Source organism: Dermacentor andersoni, chromosome 5 (genome assembly GCF_023375885.2).
Source record: "Dermacentor andersoni chromosome 5, qqDerAnde1_hic_scaffold, whole genome shotgun sequence".
In the NCBI taxonomy this organism is placed as follows: Eukaryota; Metazoa; Arthropoda; class Arachnida; order Ixodida; family Ixodidae; genus Dermacentor; species Dermacentor andersoni.
The window spans coordinates 135,321,341-135,339,146 of record NC_092818.1 but is presented as its reverse complement, the minus strand read 5'-3'; the positions used below and the strand labels follow the sequence as shown (position 1 = coordinate 135,339,146).

At 44.3% G+C, this 17,806-nt stretch overlaps 1 protein-coding gene across 4 annotated transcripts in view; it reads right to left on the bottom strand.

Annotated features, from left to right (window-relative positions):
* The window catches only part of LOC126532098 (solute carrier organic anion transporter family member 4A1-like), a 175,803-nt gene that overhangs the window by 155,063 nt on the left and 2,934 nt on the right, over positions 1-17,806 (bottom strand). For 3 of the 4 annotated variants that reach the window (XM_055071038.2, XM_055071039.2, XM_055071041.1), the window contains exons 3-6: positions 16,419-16,760; positions 14,448-14,537; positions 11,326-11,524; positions 8,439-8,595 (exon numbers count right to left, since the gene is read on the bottom strand). In XM_055071038.2, coding sequence (XP_054927013.1) covers positions 8,439-8,595; positions 11,326-11,524; positions 14,448-14,537; positions 16,419-16,760 — 788 coding nt within the window. Of the gene's footprint in view, positions 1-1,255; positions 2,299-8,438; positions 8,596-11,325; positions 11,525-14,447; positions 14,538-16,418; positions 16,761-17,806 lie in introns of those variants that run through there. The other variant, XM_055071040.1, reaches the window with a different exon arrangement.

Below are 17,806 nucleotides of genomic sequence, written 5' to 3'. Positions count from 1 at the left end.
TACCAGGCTACTCCCCTCAGGGGTGCTATGCAACCTGACCAACACACTAACATACCAGCACACTCCAGCCATTATAGAAACACTTCAGCTTCCTACGCGGTCTTCCTGCGGTAGTTTGTCGCACCGTGAAATTAAACTTGCCAATAATGGAATCGCCTTTCCGCATAAGTCACCGACTAATCCGAATCACTGACTCTAAAAATCTTAAGACCGCTGTAAAGAATGTCTTTCGTTATTTTTTTTTTTTTTTTTTTGTATTCTTACTGGATCTCTTATTGTTGATGTTTTTTGACTCCACTCCTTTCTGGAGTGAACTCCCAGAACACACCTTCGAGCGTTGAAAGTATGGAAAATAAATGAATAAATAAATAAAATATAAATTAGCAGTCCAATAACACATTGCTTTTCTCTTTCTTTCTTTGCTGCTTGCACACAATAATTGAATTGTGTGCACGCGAAACAGTGGGCGATGATACTTCCACAGAAGGGATCACAAGACTATGTTGAATGTGAAGCACTGATCCAATTTGTTTCCCGAATAAATTATCTGTTTCGCTTTATTTCCGCGACAACCCGTGCTCGCTATAGCGTCTGTCGTGCGGCTCGTCTTAGTCCCTGGAGTTCGCGCTCTCATGACGTTTCCTGCGGCCACCATCGCCCTCCTCACTTATTGTCACCGCCGTCGCCGTCATGACCGATGTCACCGTCATTACCGCGGTCACCGTCATTACCGCGGTCACCGTCATTACCGCCGTCGTCCTCATAACCACGGTCACCCTTGGCGAGGCCGTCCGGAGAGCCAGCTCGCTCCTTGTCGGCCCCTTGCTCGCCTCCCGCTTCTGTCACTCCAGGCGTTGCGGTATCCTGCTGGCGAGGTGTGTCGGCGTGTTGAAACAATCAACATGCTGGTTTTGACTATGGCAACTTGATGCAAAACAGCGTAATGACACGAACAAACACATAAATGCCGCTTTTAGACATGTGCAGCCTTTATGTCATTTTTTGCACAGTGACGCGATTATGTGACTGGGCGCATGCGTTACAAATAGCGCATATATCGGTGGGGGCTCTCTTGATAATAGAATAGACATTCGATAGCAGCGCTCGTCCTTGTCGGTCCGTAAATCACGCTATGTTAACATACTCAGCATACAAAAGCAGCTAGCCCAATTACAGCCCAATGAGCAAACTCATTGGATGTCAGAGCAATTACGCGCATGCAAATGCTAAACAGAATGGAGGTGAGGGCAGATGCAAGTGACAATACGTGACTTTGGCAATTTCCAGGAAACAAAGCCGCCTGGAGATTTCCGACATGGCAATGCTGCCAGTACAGCATGGAGAAACAAGTTGCGCAATGCGTTGTATGCGACTTGTTCAGTTTTTCAAGCTTGCGCGACCGCTGTAGCACATCCTCCTATAGAGCACGTATCGAGATCGGTGACTCTGTCTGTTCACTGCGGTAACGTCATAAAGTCCGTTTCCTGGCTGCAAAGAGTGAGCCTCTGGATTAAATGCATGCTAGCGTCACAAGGGTTGCGAACGTGTGTTACACGTTAATAACAATGGTATTCCATGCGCATTTCGTGCACGGAGTTTCTCAGCGTTAGCTCAACCAGTTCACGCCACAATATAATCGTGATGTTATCATTGCCAAAGAGGAAGCCCTTTAAGAGATTCGTCTATATGTGCGTTATTCACGAAAATCCAGTTTCATTTATGTCTTTTTTTAAGAAGAAAACACTTGAAAGCTTTGAGTGCTTTCAAACCAGTTGCAATTGTAACTGGTTTGAAAGTCTTTCTGGCCGAAAATATTCTTCTGTACAATGAAATGAAATGAGTGTAACCACCTGCGGCGCATTTTTCTCCTTTTCATTATTTCTGTACACTTTGTCATTCCCCTTAGCACTGCTACATATTTCAATTTCCCGCGCCAAATCATACAAATGTCATTACAGCGGCCATTCATATCGCAGGAAAAATAAAGACATTTCCGGGAACGGTTCAGTACTGACACTGAATACTTGACTAATTTATCGGGGGGATTGTCACCACGCGTGCTCGCCCGCTGTTGAGAAGTAGACGTTGCGCGTGCCTCAGACTTGGTGCTCAGCGATGCGCAGAAGAAGAACAAAATGGAGGCCGACTTGACGACGATCATGACGCGGAACAGGTTGACGCCCATTGCGCTGTTTTCGTAGATGGCGCAGGCGCCCCTGCCGCCGGTGCACGTCAATTGCCACAAGATGCAGCTGCGGTCGATCAAGTAGCCAAATACTATTGGCCCCGGAATGGTACCTGCGAAACGACAAGCCAATACCGCGCACCTTCACAGGTACCTTCGGGAACCACGCTCTCGATAACACTAACATTATAAAACACTAATCTTTAGCTCAGGTTACGTTACAAAAAGGAAAGGCTTGTACGAAATTGCGAATTAGGTGGCAAGACCGCGAACTGATTACGAGGCACGCTGTAGTGGTGAACTCCGGATTAATTTTGCCCACCCGGGTGTGTTTACCGTGCATCTAAATCAAAAGTACACCAGTGTGCTTTCAATTCAACGCGGCCTCTTGCATGGACCACGATGCGGCGGAGGCGAGCGCCATCTGGAAGTGTTTCAAGGAAGCGGGCGCGCCGCTCCGTGGACTCTGAGATATGTACGCGCCGGCGTGCGCAAATGGTGGACGCCGTCTCCGGTCTGTGCATTGTAGAAACGCTCGAAAAGGGGTTTGTTTGAGTTTTCGCATAGCAGAATTATGTTTTCTCGTACATTCAAATTACTATCCGAGAGCTATCATGTCTCTAGGTTGTGTGTAAGTCACTGTTTACCATTTCTCTACGTATTTTAGCTTGAGAAATTCAATTATTTCAGTCAATTTCTTGCGTCACATGAACGGTCTGGGTATGTGTGGTTTTGTTTGTACTACGCCGGCCGCTGACACCGGATTTTCTGCGACGCGGGCTCCTTGACGCTACCTCGTTAACGTTATGCACCCTAATTCTTAAGCTATGAGCCCTTCGGTTCTTGCCCACTCACTTAGCCCACTGTACTTAGCCAGCAAAAATGACAATAGCGAGTAGCAGGAGTGCATTAAAACAGAAGCCATAAAAACCATAGAACATATATACTAGTCTTAAGGCATTAGGCGCCTTTCTTTTATCCGGAAACGTAAAAAAAAAGTCACTTTCCAAACACCTAAACAAATTTATCAGCAAGCTTTTTGTTCTGCGTAGCAGACTTGTAAAGCGCGAGACCGTAAAACATTTTTGCAGCAGCAGGATCGCTGCTTTTATCGCGGTGTTATGCTATGGCTGCTAAAAATGTAGTCGATTTTCGTTATTCAAATAAAGTGCAGTATTTTGCCTGCGATGAGATGGACCTGAGAACTATCTCTGGCTACGTCTATGTGCCCTTTTTTCCCCTTCGCTGATTCCTTCTTAATTTGCTTTTGTTCTAATCTTTTTGCCTTCTCTGTATATAGTCACATTTATATCCCTCAGACATTAGGGTTACAAATACCAAAGGATTGAGTTGATCCCTTCCTCACGATGCATGAATACATTGGAAAGTACTGCCCATTCTCGGATGTAAAATAAATTTCTGTATCTAATCCAACGTCAAAACCAAACCAATGTCACCTAAACCTTTTCTTTAATGAAATATAAAAGTGGCCCGCATGACACTCTATGCAGACGTCAATCGGTTATACATTTGCCTTAACATATCTCGACATCTGTGTGATGCTTAACAAAAGTTGATTTCATTTTATTTGAAAGCGCCTATGTAAATACATGCGAACAGTGGAATTGTTTGCGCAGTATCCCCAGCACTGATATTGATTAGGCTTATTGCATTTAAAAGAAAAGAGCCTTTAAAATCTAGTTACTGTATCAATTTTTTACAAGAATCCTCGAAAAATGCAATATTGAGAAAACGTATATACCAAGATTTCAACTCCACCTCATTAACCAATAACATCGCAATGCTTTAAACCGCACCTATTAAGACATTTGAAATAGACAAAATGGATGTATTAGACACAGCTTCCGAGCGTACTATTGTAATTCATAAATTGCTTTTGCAATACCATTCTGAAGATTGTATTCATGTCAAGCAATCCCTAAACTCACATTGACACATGTACTTGTTCCCCCTTTTAGGGTGACCGCTTTTCACCATTTAACAAATGTTATCACTCAGCGCGGTATGTGCCCGCAGGTCTCGGAAGTTTCTCGAATGTTATCGATGGTTCTTTCTGCTGTCTGTTGTGACCGAAATTTGTGTAATCTGATTGCATGTGATACGTGAATTGTGTAAAACTTTCTGGAAGACATGCGGGCACCAGCGCTTACTCTGGAACCTTCTAGGGCTCATGTATAAAAGCCGATGCGCTTGACCGGCAGATAAGACTTCGACGATCACCGACCGTGAATCGCTGTGCTTTGAGTGTAACTTGCTTTTGTGGGCACAAGTTCGTCCAATAAAAATTAGTTTCGTCATTCACAGATTTGTCGCTGCATTATTCAGCGTCACAACTACGTGACAACGCATCAGATTTGTCTATCTTATATTGTCTAACATGTAGTTTACAATACTGCGACACCCGGTTTCGCTACAGAGTTACAGATCTCTGAAAGTTTGTGGTTCATTTTTCTTTCGATACGTATAGATTTTCAGCAACCTTACGTACGACGTATGAGGCCCCACATCCAAATTCTACTTCCTAGAGTTGAATTTAACTCTCTCTCGGATACGACGAATTTCATTCCAATTGATCCAGTGGTTGTCTAATAAGATATTTCCCGCTTTTTACATGTTTTGAATACGGGAAGGGGATCGCAGAAAATTAGGTGGGGTAACGAAATTAGAAAATTTGTATGCGCAAGTAGGGATCAAGAAGGAAAAGACAGGGGTAATTGGAGATCGCTGGGAGGTGCCTTCGTCTTGCAGTGCCCTTAAAGAAGGGATGATGATGATCATCATCATGGTGTGATGATGATGATGATGATGATGATGATGATGATGATGATGATGTATAGTAATATCGGAGTTGGGCCCGAGCTAAAGCTTCCTCTCAACTTGATTCATCTTGAGCATGTGTTGGTGGGCTAGTTGGTTAAGCATGATTACAAAGACGGCGCCGAATAAAACAAACAGGTGTGCGCAAAAAAACATGGGCAGAAACATGTCGAATGTGTACAGAAAGTAGTTTATTCGGTCCCCTTATCGTGCGGTTCATCATATGTGGGCCAAACGGGCAGATGTCTGAATGACAGATTGCATGAGCATAGATACAAGATGGAAAACCAGCTCTCCGGTCATATAAGTGCGCATTGTAAGACTCACAAGTGCATCCCAGATTTCGATAGAACCAGTGTTCTGTACAGAGCTGACCATCAACTGACAAGGGAGATATTGGAAGCGCTTGAGATAAAAAAGCGCGGTGTTGATTGTATCAGTGAAGCCTCAGTTTCGGTTTCGACAAAGGAACTGGCGTATCTTGAGAGTGACACTTAAAAGTTATTCTGTATCTTGGCTTCCTTGTGCGATGCAGATGACTGCCCTGTCTATTCTTGTTGTTTTGATCCTTGACAGCAGATATATATTACTATGTCAAGAAATAAAACACTCAGTTGTTAGTGAGCCTATGTGCTGTCTCGTGTCCCCCTTCTTCGTGTATTGTTTTATTCGGCGCCGTCTTTGTAATCTTGATTCATCTTACAAACCCTGAGATGCGACCTTTGATTCAAGCACTAATAACATGTCTCCTTCCACCCCATACTCAAAAACGGGATTTGGCTACAGTTCGTCTAAACTCCTCAATGTATAACGGTGCAGTTCCTCCGTTCAAGAACTCACAGCTCTCTAATATGACACTTGAATGATTCCTAGCTTGGGGAACTGCAATCAGGCATGCTTTCGGCGTCTACTCTGAGGCACTTAAATGAAAGCGCATTGAGCTGTAGTGATTACCTGTCCAGAATCATTTCCGTCGGTACTTTGATTCAATGTTCGTTCGTTAATGCGGCGTCTATCGCATGTCTTACTGTTTCGTATTGTGTACCCTCAGCGTCAACACCTTATTAGCATACAATCCTATTAACGTCGAAACTTCAGTTACTCCCTGGGTCTATGGTGACGCCCGAGTCATACTGATCTTGATGGAATGTCATTGTGCAGGTCTTTGTTAGTAATGAAAGCTGCAATGAACTTGAGCATAGTAACTAGTTGGGCTTGTTGGTGAAACATAGTAGAAAGATACAGCGCAGGAACCGGCCCAGACAAAGTAGGCGCACAAAGTCCGCAGACAGCCTCCTTTGTCTGCGTCGGTTCCCGCGCTGTATATAGCCTTCTGCTATGCATTGAGCTCTTGAACGCTGATGCGCTGCTGCCTAAAAGAGGGCCCGGTACTGCGCTTCTGCCGTCTGCGCTCGTCGGGAGCTCACCTAGCAACCTTAGGAGGACGTAATTGACGCCTATGCCTGTGGACTTGATGTCTTCGTCGAGGGACCGTAGCAGGGCCGTCAGAGCGGGCACAACGAGAAGGAAGGTGAAGAAGAGGGCGATGAATATGGCGAGCGCGTAGATGAACACGAGGCCGCAGTCGGCGTCGCACGGGTCTCGCTTGGCCATGTAGTCGTATCCAGAGCCATTGTTGAAGTCACCGGCCATCTGCAGCGTTGGCCCGTTCACGCAGGTGCACTGCGTGTAGAGCTGGGAGGACAACGAGCGCTTACGACGGCCTCGTCAGAAAAGGTGCGGACTTCTTGGAAGCGTTCCGCGATTAATGAAGGCTGCGTTCGGGGTGAATTCGGGGCACGACTCGGCAGCGGAGAGTTAGACACGGCGATAAGAACTAAGGCACCGCTAAGGCTGTTTTTGTCTGCCTTGTGCTTCGATTGCAGCGCCGAACAGCAGGTTTCTCAAGGAAAATGCAGAGAAAAGACAGCAAGCTTACATTCTGAAAGCAATACACGGCCGGTATTTTTTTTTGAAGGCTGTGTTCACGAAATATCTAACTCAATTTTCGATAGCTTTTACACTCCTCGACGGAGTGCGTGCACTTAGCTGGTGCCTCATCACAGGGAGCGTTTTTTACTGGTAACTACATGAAAATGGAACAAATTATAATATTGGAGAAGCGCTTACTCGTAGAAGAGGAGTTACCAAAACTCTCTTCTTATTGAAGTGCGAGAGCGCCTTGTTTGCGTCCTCTAAATGACACCCGCTCTACTCTGCGCTTCACAGAGAGAAATTCCGATAATTATTTCCTCTAAAGCGAGGCTTTTCTTTCTCATTCCTTTTTGTGTGTGTGCGTTTCTTGCTGCATGTATCGTTTGAGATTCTGTAACAAAACAGAACAAGCGTTGCACACAACTTTCCGATCTCTAAGTAACTTTTTAACGGCGCTAATTATTTTCTTAACATATTCGGCTTGAGTTGTTTCCACGTCTTATTGTATTAGTGGATTGTGTGAAACTCGACATGCTTCCACGTTCCGCTATTTTACCTTAAAAGTCGCGTCAGCGATGGCTCCGAATAATACTTTTAATATTTTTGTACTGTAATAAACGTCAGTGCGTATTTATTTTAGTACGATTTAAAGATTGCTTCGGGTGCCGTCGTGGTGACTCAAAAAGCTTCGAGTACGATTACACCGGTTCTCGCCATCCCGCAACAGATTCCTAATCTTTCTCGCGCAGTAGCTTACTTGGCACGCAATTTTTTTCCACGGAAGCCAATATGCTTCCACACGAGTGCTTTACACAAAATCTAAACTATACATGCACACTCGCAGCTTAGTCCGCCTTCACTATTCCCTATGAGCTCGGAACGATGGGATGTTGAAGCACTTTAAGCAATACTTCACTCCTCACGCATTATTTTGAGCATTTGGTTCATGGAGGCATTCAAGTTAATTAAAGCTATGTTTGCTGAGAAATAGTGAGTTTGATCATAATCCGCAACACCTTTTAAGGTGCGAAATGAACGACAGAAAACAAAACAGAAGACTTATGCACACAGCATATATAGCTAGTTATTAACGCAAGACAAGAAGACCGACTATAGACAAAAGAATGGCATTTCACTGCACTATTTAAACATTTGGTGATCTTGTATAGGTGATCATGCTTGTTTGCGCCACCATGTCCATGTCCATATTAGTGTCGTTATTTGAACAGAATGTCCTTCCACATTTTCACAAAAAATGTGCGCAACGAACGTGGGCCGTATAAGAAGAGCTTACTGTATTTTGTTGCAACTTCACACAATTATTCCTATTTCGTCGCTGCTGTCCCGAGGTATGCCGAACTTAGTTGTGTCTACTTGTACGTTTTGACATGTTCTCTGGGATTGCATTCTTTGGAGCCGAAACATTTTTTTTTCGATGAAGCGGTGCTAAAGCAACCCGTGAGAAAAACCTCCTGCTCACCTTGGTTTTCTTAACTCGCCTCACGTCCGCACAGCCGGCCAGACAGGGCGAGTAGTAAGTCAAGTTGTCCGTTCCGCACACAGGGTCGTACACGGCACCCGAGCAGTTGCAGCGAATGTTGCAGGCACGCTCCAGGTCGCGGAATGTGAGCTTCTGGCTGCACGCAACACCCAGCATTGCAGCGGCGAGCACTTCACGTTGCCTAATCGACCAACTGAATGTACAACTGATAGGTGTAGGATGAAGCGATCGACTTTATTTATTTATTTATTTATTTATTTATTTATTTATTTATTTATTTATTTATTTATTTCAATAACTGGGCTGTGACAAGCGCCCTAGCGGGGCACTTTGGTTTAACTTGGACTACGTGCGAGATTGCACGATTCCTCGGAAAGGCAAAGATGCTGGTGATGCCCCCAGTCTAGTCTAAAACATTTCAATATTTTGCAATGAGTGCTAAAGCTTTAGTTTCGTAGTTCCGAGTCTCAACCGTGCACAAGGAGTATGGGCGAGCTGACTGGAGTTCTTTATCTCAGTGCATTTTTTCTTTTTTTTTTTTTACTGAACCTCATTTGCCCACGGGGCACTAGTGCACGTTACATATTGGCACATACCCGCCATAATATGTTACTTTATGAACAAAGTCGGTGCGTGTACAAGCAGCCAAACAATAAACGGCCGGCGAAAAGCATAAATTCAAATTTCAAACACTCCTTTTCTCGTATACAACCCTTCATGTAAGCACAAAATAAAACCTATAGTGACGACTAAATTTGAAAGAGGTGCAGGCGATTCCTTAGCACTGAGTTGTATTTGTAAGAAGATACCACGGCTTCGGGCATCTTATTCCATCGAGAAATGACGCATGAACAGAAAGAAAAGACATTGTGCGCCAGAAAAACTCGCGAACTTGTGCTATGCTTTCGTCGTTTTAGCTAAGTATGCCGGTCGATGGTTCTACCTCTCCAGAGTTACTTTCATTCTCAACCAAATTGACGCGATTTCCGTGAACATCCCACCACAGTATCCCAGGATTGCAAGAGAACAAGTTGCAGTTGATTTAGTGGGTACACAGTTTTGATAACGCTCAAGAGTTCACCGATTTGATTCACAGAACCGGTGGCCGCATACATTAATCGGGGTTCCATAAAGCAGCACCCGAAAAGATGCGCGTTAAAGACGCTCGGATCGACAAACTTAGTTCCCGAGTCTTTCGTTATAGCCTGGTGTGAAGCTTTCTGACTAAAAAGTTCATGAATTATTTACAGTATAGTAAGGTAACCTTATTACACGGCGGACTGCTGTATTGCAATTAGGACATGCGAGCTGAGTGCTTAGAAGCAATGCTTGTATTCGTGAAGATCTCTCTTACGTTACTTATGCAAGACAGAGTAATCCTGAGAACATGGAGAGGAATTAATCAGCGGAAAACGAAAAAAAAATGAAAGTCTTATCGCCGGGTATTTTCCGCCCAAATTTAAGAATTGTCTTACGTAAAAGAGCGTTTCCTCAGTGACTGACATTCGTGTGACCATCATTTGTAATAGCGATCCACGTGATCGACTCTCAATGACCGAACATAGGTAGCAGAAATTTCGTGACTTTTGGCTCAGTTCCAGATGACGTATTCTGGGGAGTGCACCAGATGAACTTCGATAATAAATATATTTGCTCAGTAAAGAAGTTGTACAGGCGTCATTACTTATTAAACACGCACAAAGTAACGTCCTTCAGCATTACCACACTCACAGAAATATGCTAGTCAGACTGCAGCAGCTGTTTGTTTTTTTACCCCCTGGAGCTTTCTTTTTCATTTGTTTATTTCACGCTGCTGACTTTTCCTTGAGCTGACGTCGCCAACCCAGGAGATGCAGCAAGCTCTAGCCTTGACAGTGTGCTCTTCTCGTCCTTTCCCGTTAGGCCTATCACTTCGAACGCCCCAGAAAGCACGTGTTATTTGCCGACACGTTGTTACGCAATATCTACTTTATGGTAAGAATAACTAATGATGTCGGCCGAAATCTAAGTACACGAGAAGCTACATTCCGCCGCCCTCAGAATGCAGCCGCGGCGGCTACAGAGTGGTGGTTAGAGAGTGAGCAAGTAGCACCATCGCAAAACTTTGCTCCAATAAAAGTGAAAAATTTTGCACTATACACCAATAAAAATTATATGGAACGCATTGTTCGTTCGATGAAGATTCTATATTCGATAGATTGTTTTCACTTGACATAGTGGACGCAACCTCTTCTCTCCGCACTTGTATCAAAACATATGTTGCCACGATGACATCAACGTACCGTTATTATTACGCTTACATTCTTGCACTTCTATCACTTTTTGATGGTGACCGTTTTTCACCGGGTTATCACTGTTATAGATCTGTCGCGCGCTGCAAGACGCGCATGTCACGCTGCCACGTTCCTCGTTTACGTAGCGTCTCGACGCCCTCGCATCCAAAAGATGGCGACCACGACGCCGCCAATGCAACCCATCCATTAGATGAATCAAGTTCAGTGCGCTCTAATTTGACACGGGAGTTACCACAGAAGAGTGCGACGAGATATGTACTTGTTTTGTGAGCTTATACAGCGCTAGGGAGAAGACACCGAAGGAGGTGAAGACGGGACGAACGCAGATTACCTATACCGCAGAAATCTACCTCGGTGTCTCGCCCCTAGCGCAGTTCAAGTTCACAAAAAAATGTCTTACCAACTAGCCTCCCGACACACTGCAGTCGACAATATATACTTTTTGCCTTCTTTCCTTTCTATTTTTTTAGAGTTTACTGTGGAACAAAAGTGCTCGGCCGGGGTGAATGGCACGCCGGCCAAGCTATCGCGAAACGGCGGCGCATCTCGCACCTGGCCCCGCGCGAACTCACGTGTCGGCCGTGGTGGTGAGATTGACGAGCGCGTTGTACTTGCTGGGACAGGACTGCAGGAAGACGAACAGCGTGAACCACGGAACGAGCGCGAGGATGGCGCAGTATCGCACGATGGTCGCCGACGACACGTTCAGCTTGGTGATCACGTAACCGCCCAGCAGGGTTCCACCGCACGCGCTCGGCACGGCCACCATGCCTGCGGTAAAACCACATACGCGATTGCGCACATTTTCACAGCGATATATATATATATATATATATATATATATATATATATTGATTTACTTATTTATTTATTATGCGGAAGTTCCGCGACATTGGTTTTCGCGTGGCAGTGAAGGCAGGCGTACGTCGGCGGGGTCGACATCAAAAGCAAGGCAACGTGCGTCTGGGCTAAGAATTTGGCTTTTATTGTTACGTCTGCCTTCATTGTAAGGCATACATGAATACGCATACATCGGACAGAATTTATTTATTTATTTATTTATTTATTTATTTATTTATTTATTTATTTATTTTATTCCTCAAATGCCCCTGGAGAGGGGTTTTACATGAGGGGTGGGCAGCTTCAAAGAATGTGTTCGATGGCAGTCTTGAAATCAGTCGCACTGGAGTGGTCCGCCACCTCTTCAGGCAGATCACTCCAGTCTCTCGCTGTACGTGGGAAAAACGAATGCAGATGGGATGATGTGCGCGCATGCTGACTTTAAAAGGTTAGTCCGGGATGAATGGCGGTGAGCGGGTGACATGACGCTGTTACCAGTCGGGGCATGATAAAACTTGCGATATAGAATGAGCCTGGACACTTGACGTCTCGTTTCTAGACTAGAAAGATTCGCATTAGATTTTATCGCTGTGACACTAGTATATGAAGAATAGTCATGGAAGATAAATCGGGCTGCGCGGTTTTGGACAGATTCAAGCATGTTAGAAAGATTAGTATGATGACATTTAATATACAGTGATGCGCATTTTATCAATAATTTGTGAATAGACATCTTGCAAGGCCCTTTTTAAAAATTGTAACAAATACACGTAAGCTTAAAACAGTGACGGCCTAAAGTATACTTTTCCCTACGTCATTCACCGAACTTTTTTTTTTCGCTTTATCGGTTAAATACAACAAACTTCATCAAATGTCGTGTAGTGGTTGCCGGGAAAAACAATTTCTTCGCTGCAATTTATTTAGATAGGATCTCCTGAGCTAAAGCTTCTTCTTAAACCGCCGCGCTAACTCGAAGCTCCTTGCCACAGACGCCTGTTTCAATGTTGTTCCATATTGAGAAAACAATAGAAAAGCTTGACGTTAGTGCTTGGGCTGTAAAGACAGGGATCTGCAATAAATGAATTGTCCTTAACTTTATATATTAACTTTCAAGAAGCATATCTATTACCGGAAATTTGCTGCGTCGTAATATTACACCCATTTATGCTTTAATTTTTACCTTGCTTTCGTTTTCGAAACCTTGCAGACAACAATATGTTTCGAGAATATACGAATTCAATAATTATACACATGACAAGTGTTACATAGCAAGCATCGTCTAGATTTAGCGGCAAGCGTACTCTAAACGGTCGATATTTGTATAGTGAAAATTGCCTAATTGCTTTATTTGTTGGCAAAGAAAAGAGGGGAAGAAAGCGAAATAGTCTGAATAAGTGTTTCGTGGCTACTGCAATAACGAAACCCCAGTGCGATTTCGCAGCACTATTGTGCTAAATTGTATTTCCCTCTAGTAAGTTTGTTTTATGGATCTCCACGCTTATTTACATACACATTAAATAAAAACCGCTTGTTAGGCCATATCCTTGGCCGATGTTGCGGAGTCGTCAGGTCACTGATTGGAACCGCATGAGGCCAAATCAAGATACAAATAAAAAAATGCATAAATAGGTCAGTTCTTAAATGCATATATAAATTACAATTTCCCTGAAATAATCCAAGCACAGAAGCTTCTTCACCTCGAGCAGATTGATTGGGAAAGCCACCTCGCGATTGCCAGCATGAGTGGGCAACGAGGAAATTCGGCATGTGCTTACAAGATTTACAGCTGGTGCAACATAATGAGATATGAAACATCTCGAGCACTGTGGGAACCGCTGTTACGCAAAGCACTTTGCAGGTAGGTAGCTGGCTATCCATCACCGTGTGGCAATCTGCGAAGCGTTATCAGAAAAACCGACCAGTTTGTATAAAGCAAGCGAATATGTGTCTGCGTAACTCGAGCATGTATGTCTTACGACAGCAGTAGGGCGACAGAGATGACTGATGAGGCCGCCTCGACTAGGGAATTTTCGTTACCCGGCAAAGAAACGTTGCAACCTCTTCCACTAATACTTCGGGCGATTCCGAAGGCGGGACAATGTGGGAAAAATTGTGGTGGTCTCGTTTTTGTAAACATTACGTTGCTATGTGGCGTTACGCAGACGCCAGTTGTCTCAAAGCGCTAGTCGGCATTGGTACAGGAGAAATATAAGCGCGTCAGTGACCTAACTGGCTTTTGTGTTGGCGCACCATGAGGCCATATCGACTAATTAACGATCCATTTCATTGTACCATCTTATTTATTTCTCACGTTTACTTACTGGCCCGGATGCTGTTATTGCTGATATTTACCACTCAGCACGCAGCGTCCAAGCAATAACAGCGCCAATGAGGAAACACAAGAGGAGTGAGCTCCTGGATCAATCTGACCTACGAGACGAGGCAGGAACCTACCTACCAACTGGTAAATGCTTGGTACTAGACAAATAATGCTTAATCTCAAAACACTTGGTGTAGATACAAAAGAGCCTTGTACTGAAAATACTATAGATAACCATAGAGTACTACACGTAACCGTCATTGCAGTGTCACTGCTATTCGTTAACAGGCAAACTTTCTGAGATACCGTGCGCATTCAGCGGTAATCATCCGGTACCGTCTCGGGTGATTATGCTATTAGCTGCATTTCTGCTTTTGTTCGTTAGTTACAACCACTATACTTGCTGAAAACGCTTCAGAGTTCAATTATTTCCTTTGTTCTTTCCTTAAGCCGTCTAAACGCTCCGTGTACACACATAGTGTCACTTGGTCTCTACACAATACGTGAAATATGTACGATGACACCAGTACGCACCTAAAAGACTTGACGCCCGGGTGGAAGAGATGCCGAACATGGCAATGAAGATCTTTGTCGCAAATCCTGTAAGTCCTGACGCGATCATGGCTGAAATAAGGTGGGAGAATTGTGTAAAGGCTGACAGTGAGATATCGTTGAGATTGAATTATCGCGGGACCATAATTTGATCTACACTATCTATGCAACAAGCATTAAGACAAACCAGGTGAAATACGTTTACGAAGCGTTTCCGGACATAACACCACTGAACATTGCCCCGACCTGTTTACAACGTGCGAAATTTATGTAGCTATGTTGGCCGAAATTCTTACAAATTTTGTCAGCCGCTGTCATCGTGCAAAACAAAACTGACGGCCTGGCGACGTCAGATGCGACACGCATAAAAAAAAAGTTAGAATTACGCCCCGTTCAACATATGCGTTACTCCCAAGAAAGGTAGTGCGAAGAACTGCGTATGCATGAGCCAAATGAGCTTTTTTGGAAATGATACAAGCGATACGAATGGCAAATCGAGTAAAAAAGATTTTTCCTTCTTTATCATTTTTACATTTTTATTCAGAGTTTGTTCTCAATCACAAACATCTCCCGTTGCATACGCACAGCTCTAAGCTTTTGTAAGGGCAAGAGCTTCGCAGCTTAATTCGCTTAAGGCACGCAACCATGCCAGGACTCCGCATTACCCACACGCCCTTTCGCTTCATTGCTTTTGACAAAGGCTGTATATTGAGCTCGCCGTGTCCAAATAAAGGGAAAATCAAGAAGCTAATTGAAGTCACTCTGCGAAACCCATGTTCTCCATTGCTATATCTTCGCGCTCTATTAGGGCGTCCTTTTATAGCTGCACCAAAATTTTAAAAATTAAATTAAATTATGGGGTTTTACGTGCCAAAACCACTTTCTGATTATGAGGCACGCCGTAGTGGAGGACTCCGGAAATTTCGACCACCTGGGGTTCTTTAACGGGCACCCAAATCTAAGTACACGGGTCTTTTCGCATTTCGCCCCCATCGAAATGCATCCGCCGTGGCCGGGATACGATCCCGCGACCTCGTGCTCAGCAGCCCAACACTATAGCCACTGAGCAACCACGGCGGGTCACCAAAATTTTACAAATTGTCTAAGGTAGATAGCACAATTCTAACCATCGATTTGGCGGCTATTACTAATACGAGAAATCGAGATGCTTGTTTGAATAACTAAGATAATTATGCTAATTACCTGTCTGATTGATTATTTTACGGCACATATTTTAATTGACGAAATACCACCAGTGAGTTCGCAAGGCATATGCACTTGGAACGAATTCTCCGAACTGCAAAAGTTTCGAGATACTAATTTTCAACATGTCCGCGAAATGCGTTGGCGTTCCCGTTACGTTTTTTTTTTTTCTTTTGAGAAAACGTTTTTTTATGCGTTTAAGCACAAAAGTAACTGGGACACCAATGCATTTCGTCTCACATTTCGAAAATTCATAGGTCTAAACTGGTGCAGCGAAGATAATTCGCTTCAAGTAGACACACCTCGCGAACTCACTAGATCCAATTCGTAGATTAAACATGTGTCGTAAAATAATTAAAAATTCATTAGGGTAAATATGGTACTTATTTTTATGACCCATTTTTATTTCTCGTTCAAGTAATGGGCGCCTCATGGAATAGTTTAGATCAAGAGTTAGAATTGTACTATCTGCCACAGGCAACATTTCAAAATTTGTTGCAGACAAAAAGACAGACAGCACCGTGAGCTATACGAGACATATACTGTTATCCGGAACATCGATGTAGCATTCTTCCGAATTATAATTTCGGTATAACGCTACAACAAAAACAAGCTAAAATAGTATGCAGTGATAGGCGACTGTTATTTCTTTACCCTGCCATATTTTATAGCTTCTTTATCGTGCCTTATCTTATTTTATATTATTTTCTTGTCGTATTTTCTCTAGGTAAAGCAAGCTCGCAAACTTACTCTCCGCCGCCGCAGCCAACGTCAAGAACACGAAGGTGGGGTTCAACATGAGCCTCTTGACGTGGTTTAGGAGGCTCCGTTCCGACTGGTCCGGAGACAGAGCGCCTGCGTTCTGCGAAACAGGCGCCACTTGTCCTTCCTGCAAGGCCTTGTCTTCTGATGAACGCCGAGATCCCTTTCCGGAACGAGCTCCGGACGCAGGCTCGGCGTCGGGATTTGGATAAACCTGGCCATCCGGCGCAGCCAAAGCTGGCTCTGCATTCTTGGGAGCTTCTGCAGTCTGGGTTTGCGTCGCCTTCTTCTTCTGTAACTCGGACAGGTCCTTCGCCCTCTGCTGGGCAGCTGGGCAACGGGTGCGGATATAAAATTAAAGCGAGGACAAGCGAAGTCGATGCTAAAGCACAGCCTCGCGTGTGCGAAATGACGCCACTAACTCGGCTCCCGCAGAATTCTTGTATGCGCGCTCCGCCTAGGGGAAGTAGTGTTGCACCATCTGTTTTCCTCTTTTGTCTGTTTGTTTGTTTGTTTGTTTGTTTTTTTCGCCTCTCCAGCCCCTGTTTGACAGTACGTGCTCACGTGCGTCGAAAGCACAAACTGCTGCAGGGAATCCGACTTCATGGCTGCACTGCCGCCCGCCATGCAGCCTTTACGCAAGTTAAGCGTCAGTTGTGCGTCGCGTTGTTGCGCGTCGCGTCTGTTGACGAAGTTTATTTTCTAATCGAACGCGCATTTTTATCAGTACTGATATCGACATATTGCTGCTTCTCAGTGCCGTGGAGTTGCGGATATGACTGGGGCGCTCCGCATCAACTGACCGCACCGGGCGATAAAGCGGAAGGCGTTCTTTTAGATACCCTGTGCCTCTCACTTGTACTACAGGTGCCTATATTGTGAAGCACCACGGCGGGCCTGAGACCTGAGCAATTTGCGAACCGCGAACACTACTTGGATACAAAGCATTCCATGTACGTTTAACGATCTGCCTTCCTGCGTATGGGCACAATGTAGGCACGCCATGCACTGGAATTAAACACGTATTCGAGTGTTGCACACATTACATACCTCGTTCAATGATATTTGAAGATTCGCCCGACATCTCTCATAAGGCAGTATAATATAGTTGGATAAAATGATCTAGCATAGTTAGATAAAGGTAATAAGTACACGAGAGAATGAGTAATCATATTTAACAGGGATAGGCGGGCTAGTTCGTGGTCGATATTGGAAGCCATTATGTAACCGCGCAAACAACAAAGGACAAAGAAGGAAACCGCGCCTGTCATGTGTGTTTCCTTCTTTGTCCTTTGTTGTTTGCGCGGTTACATGATGCATTCCAATAAGTAATCAATTGTTTCATCAGAAATCACTATCTCTTTGAGCAAGTTTTT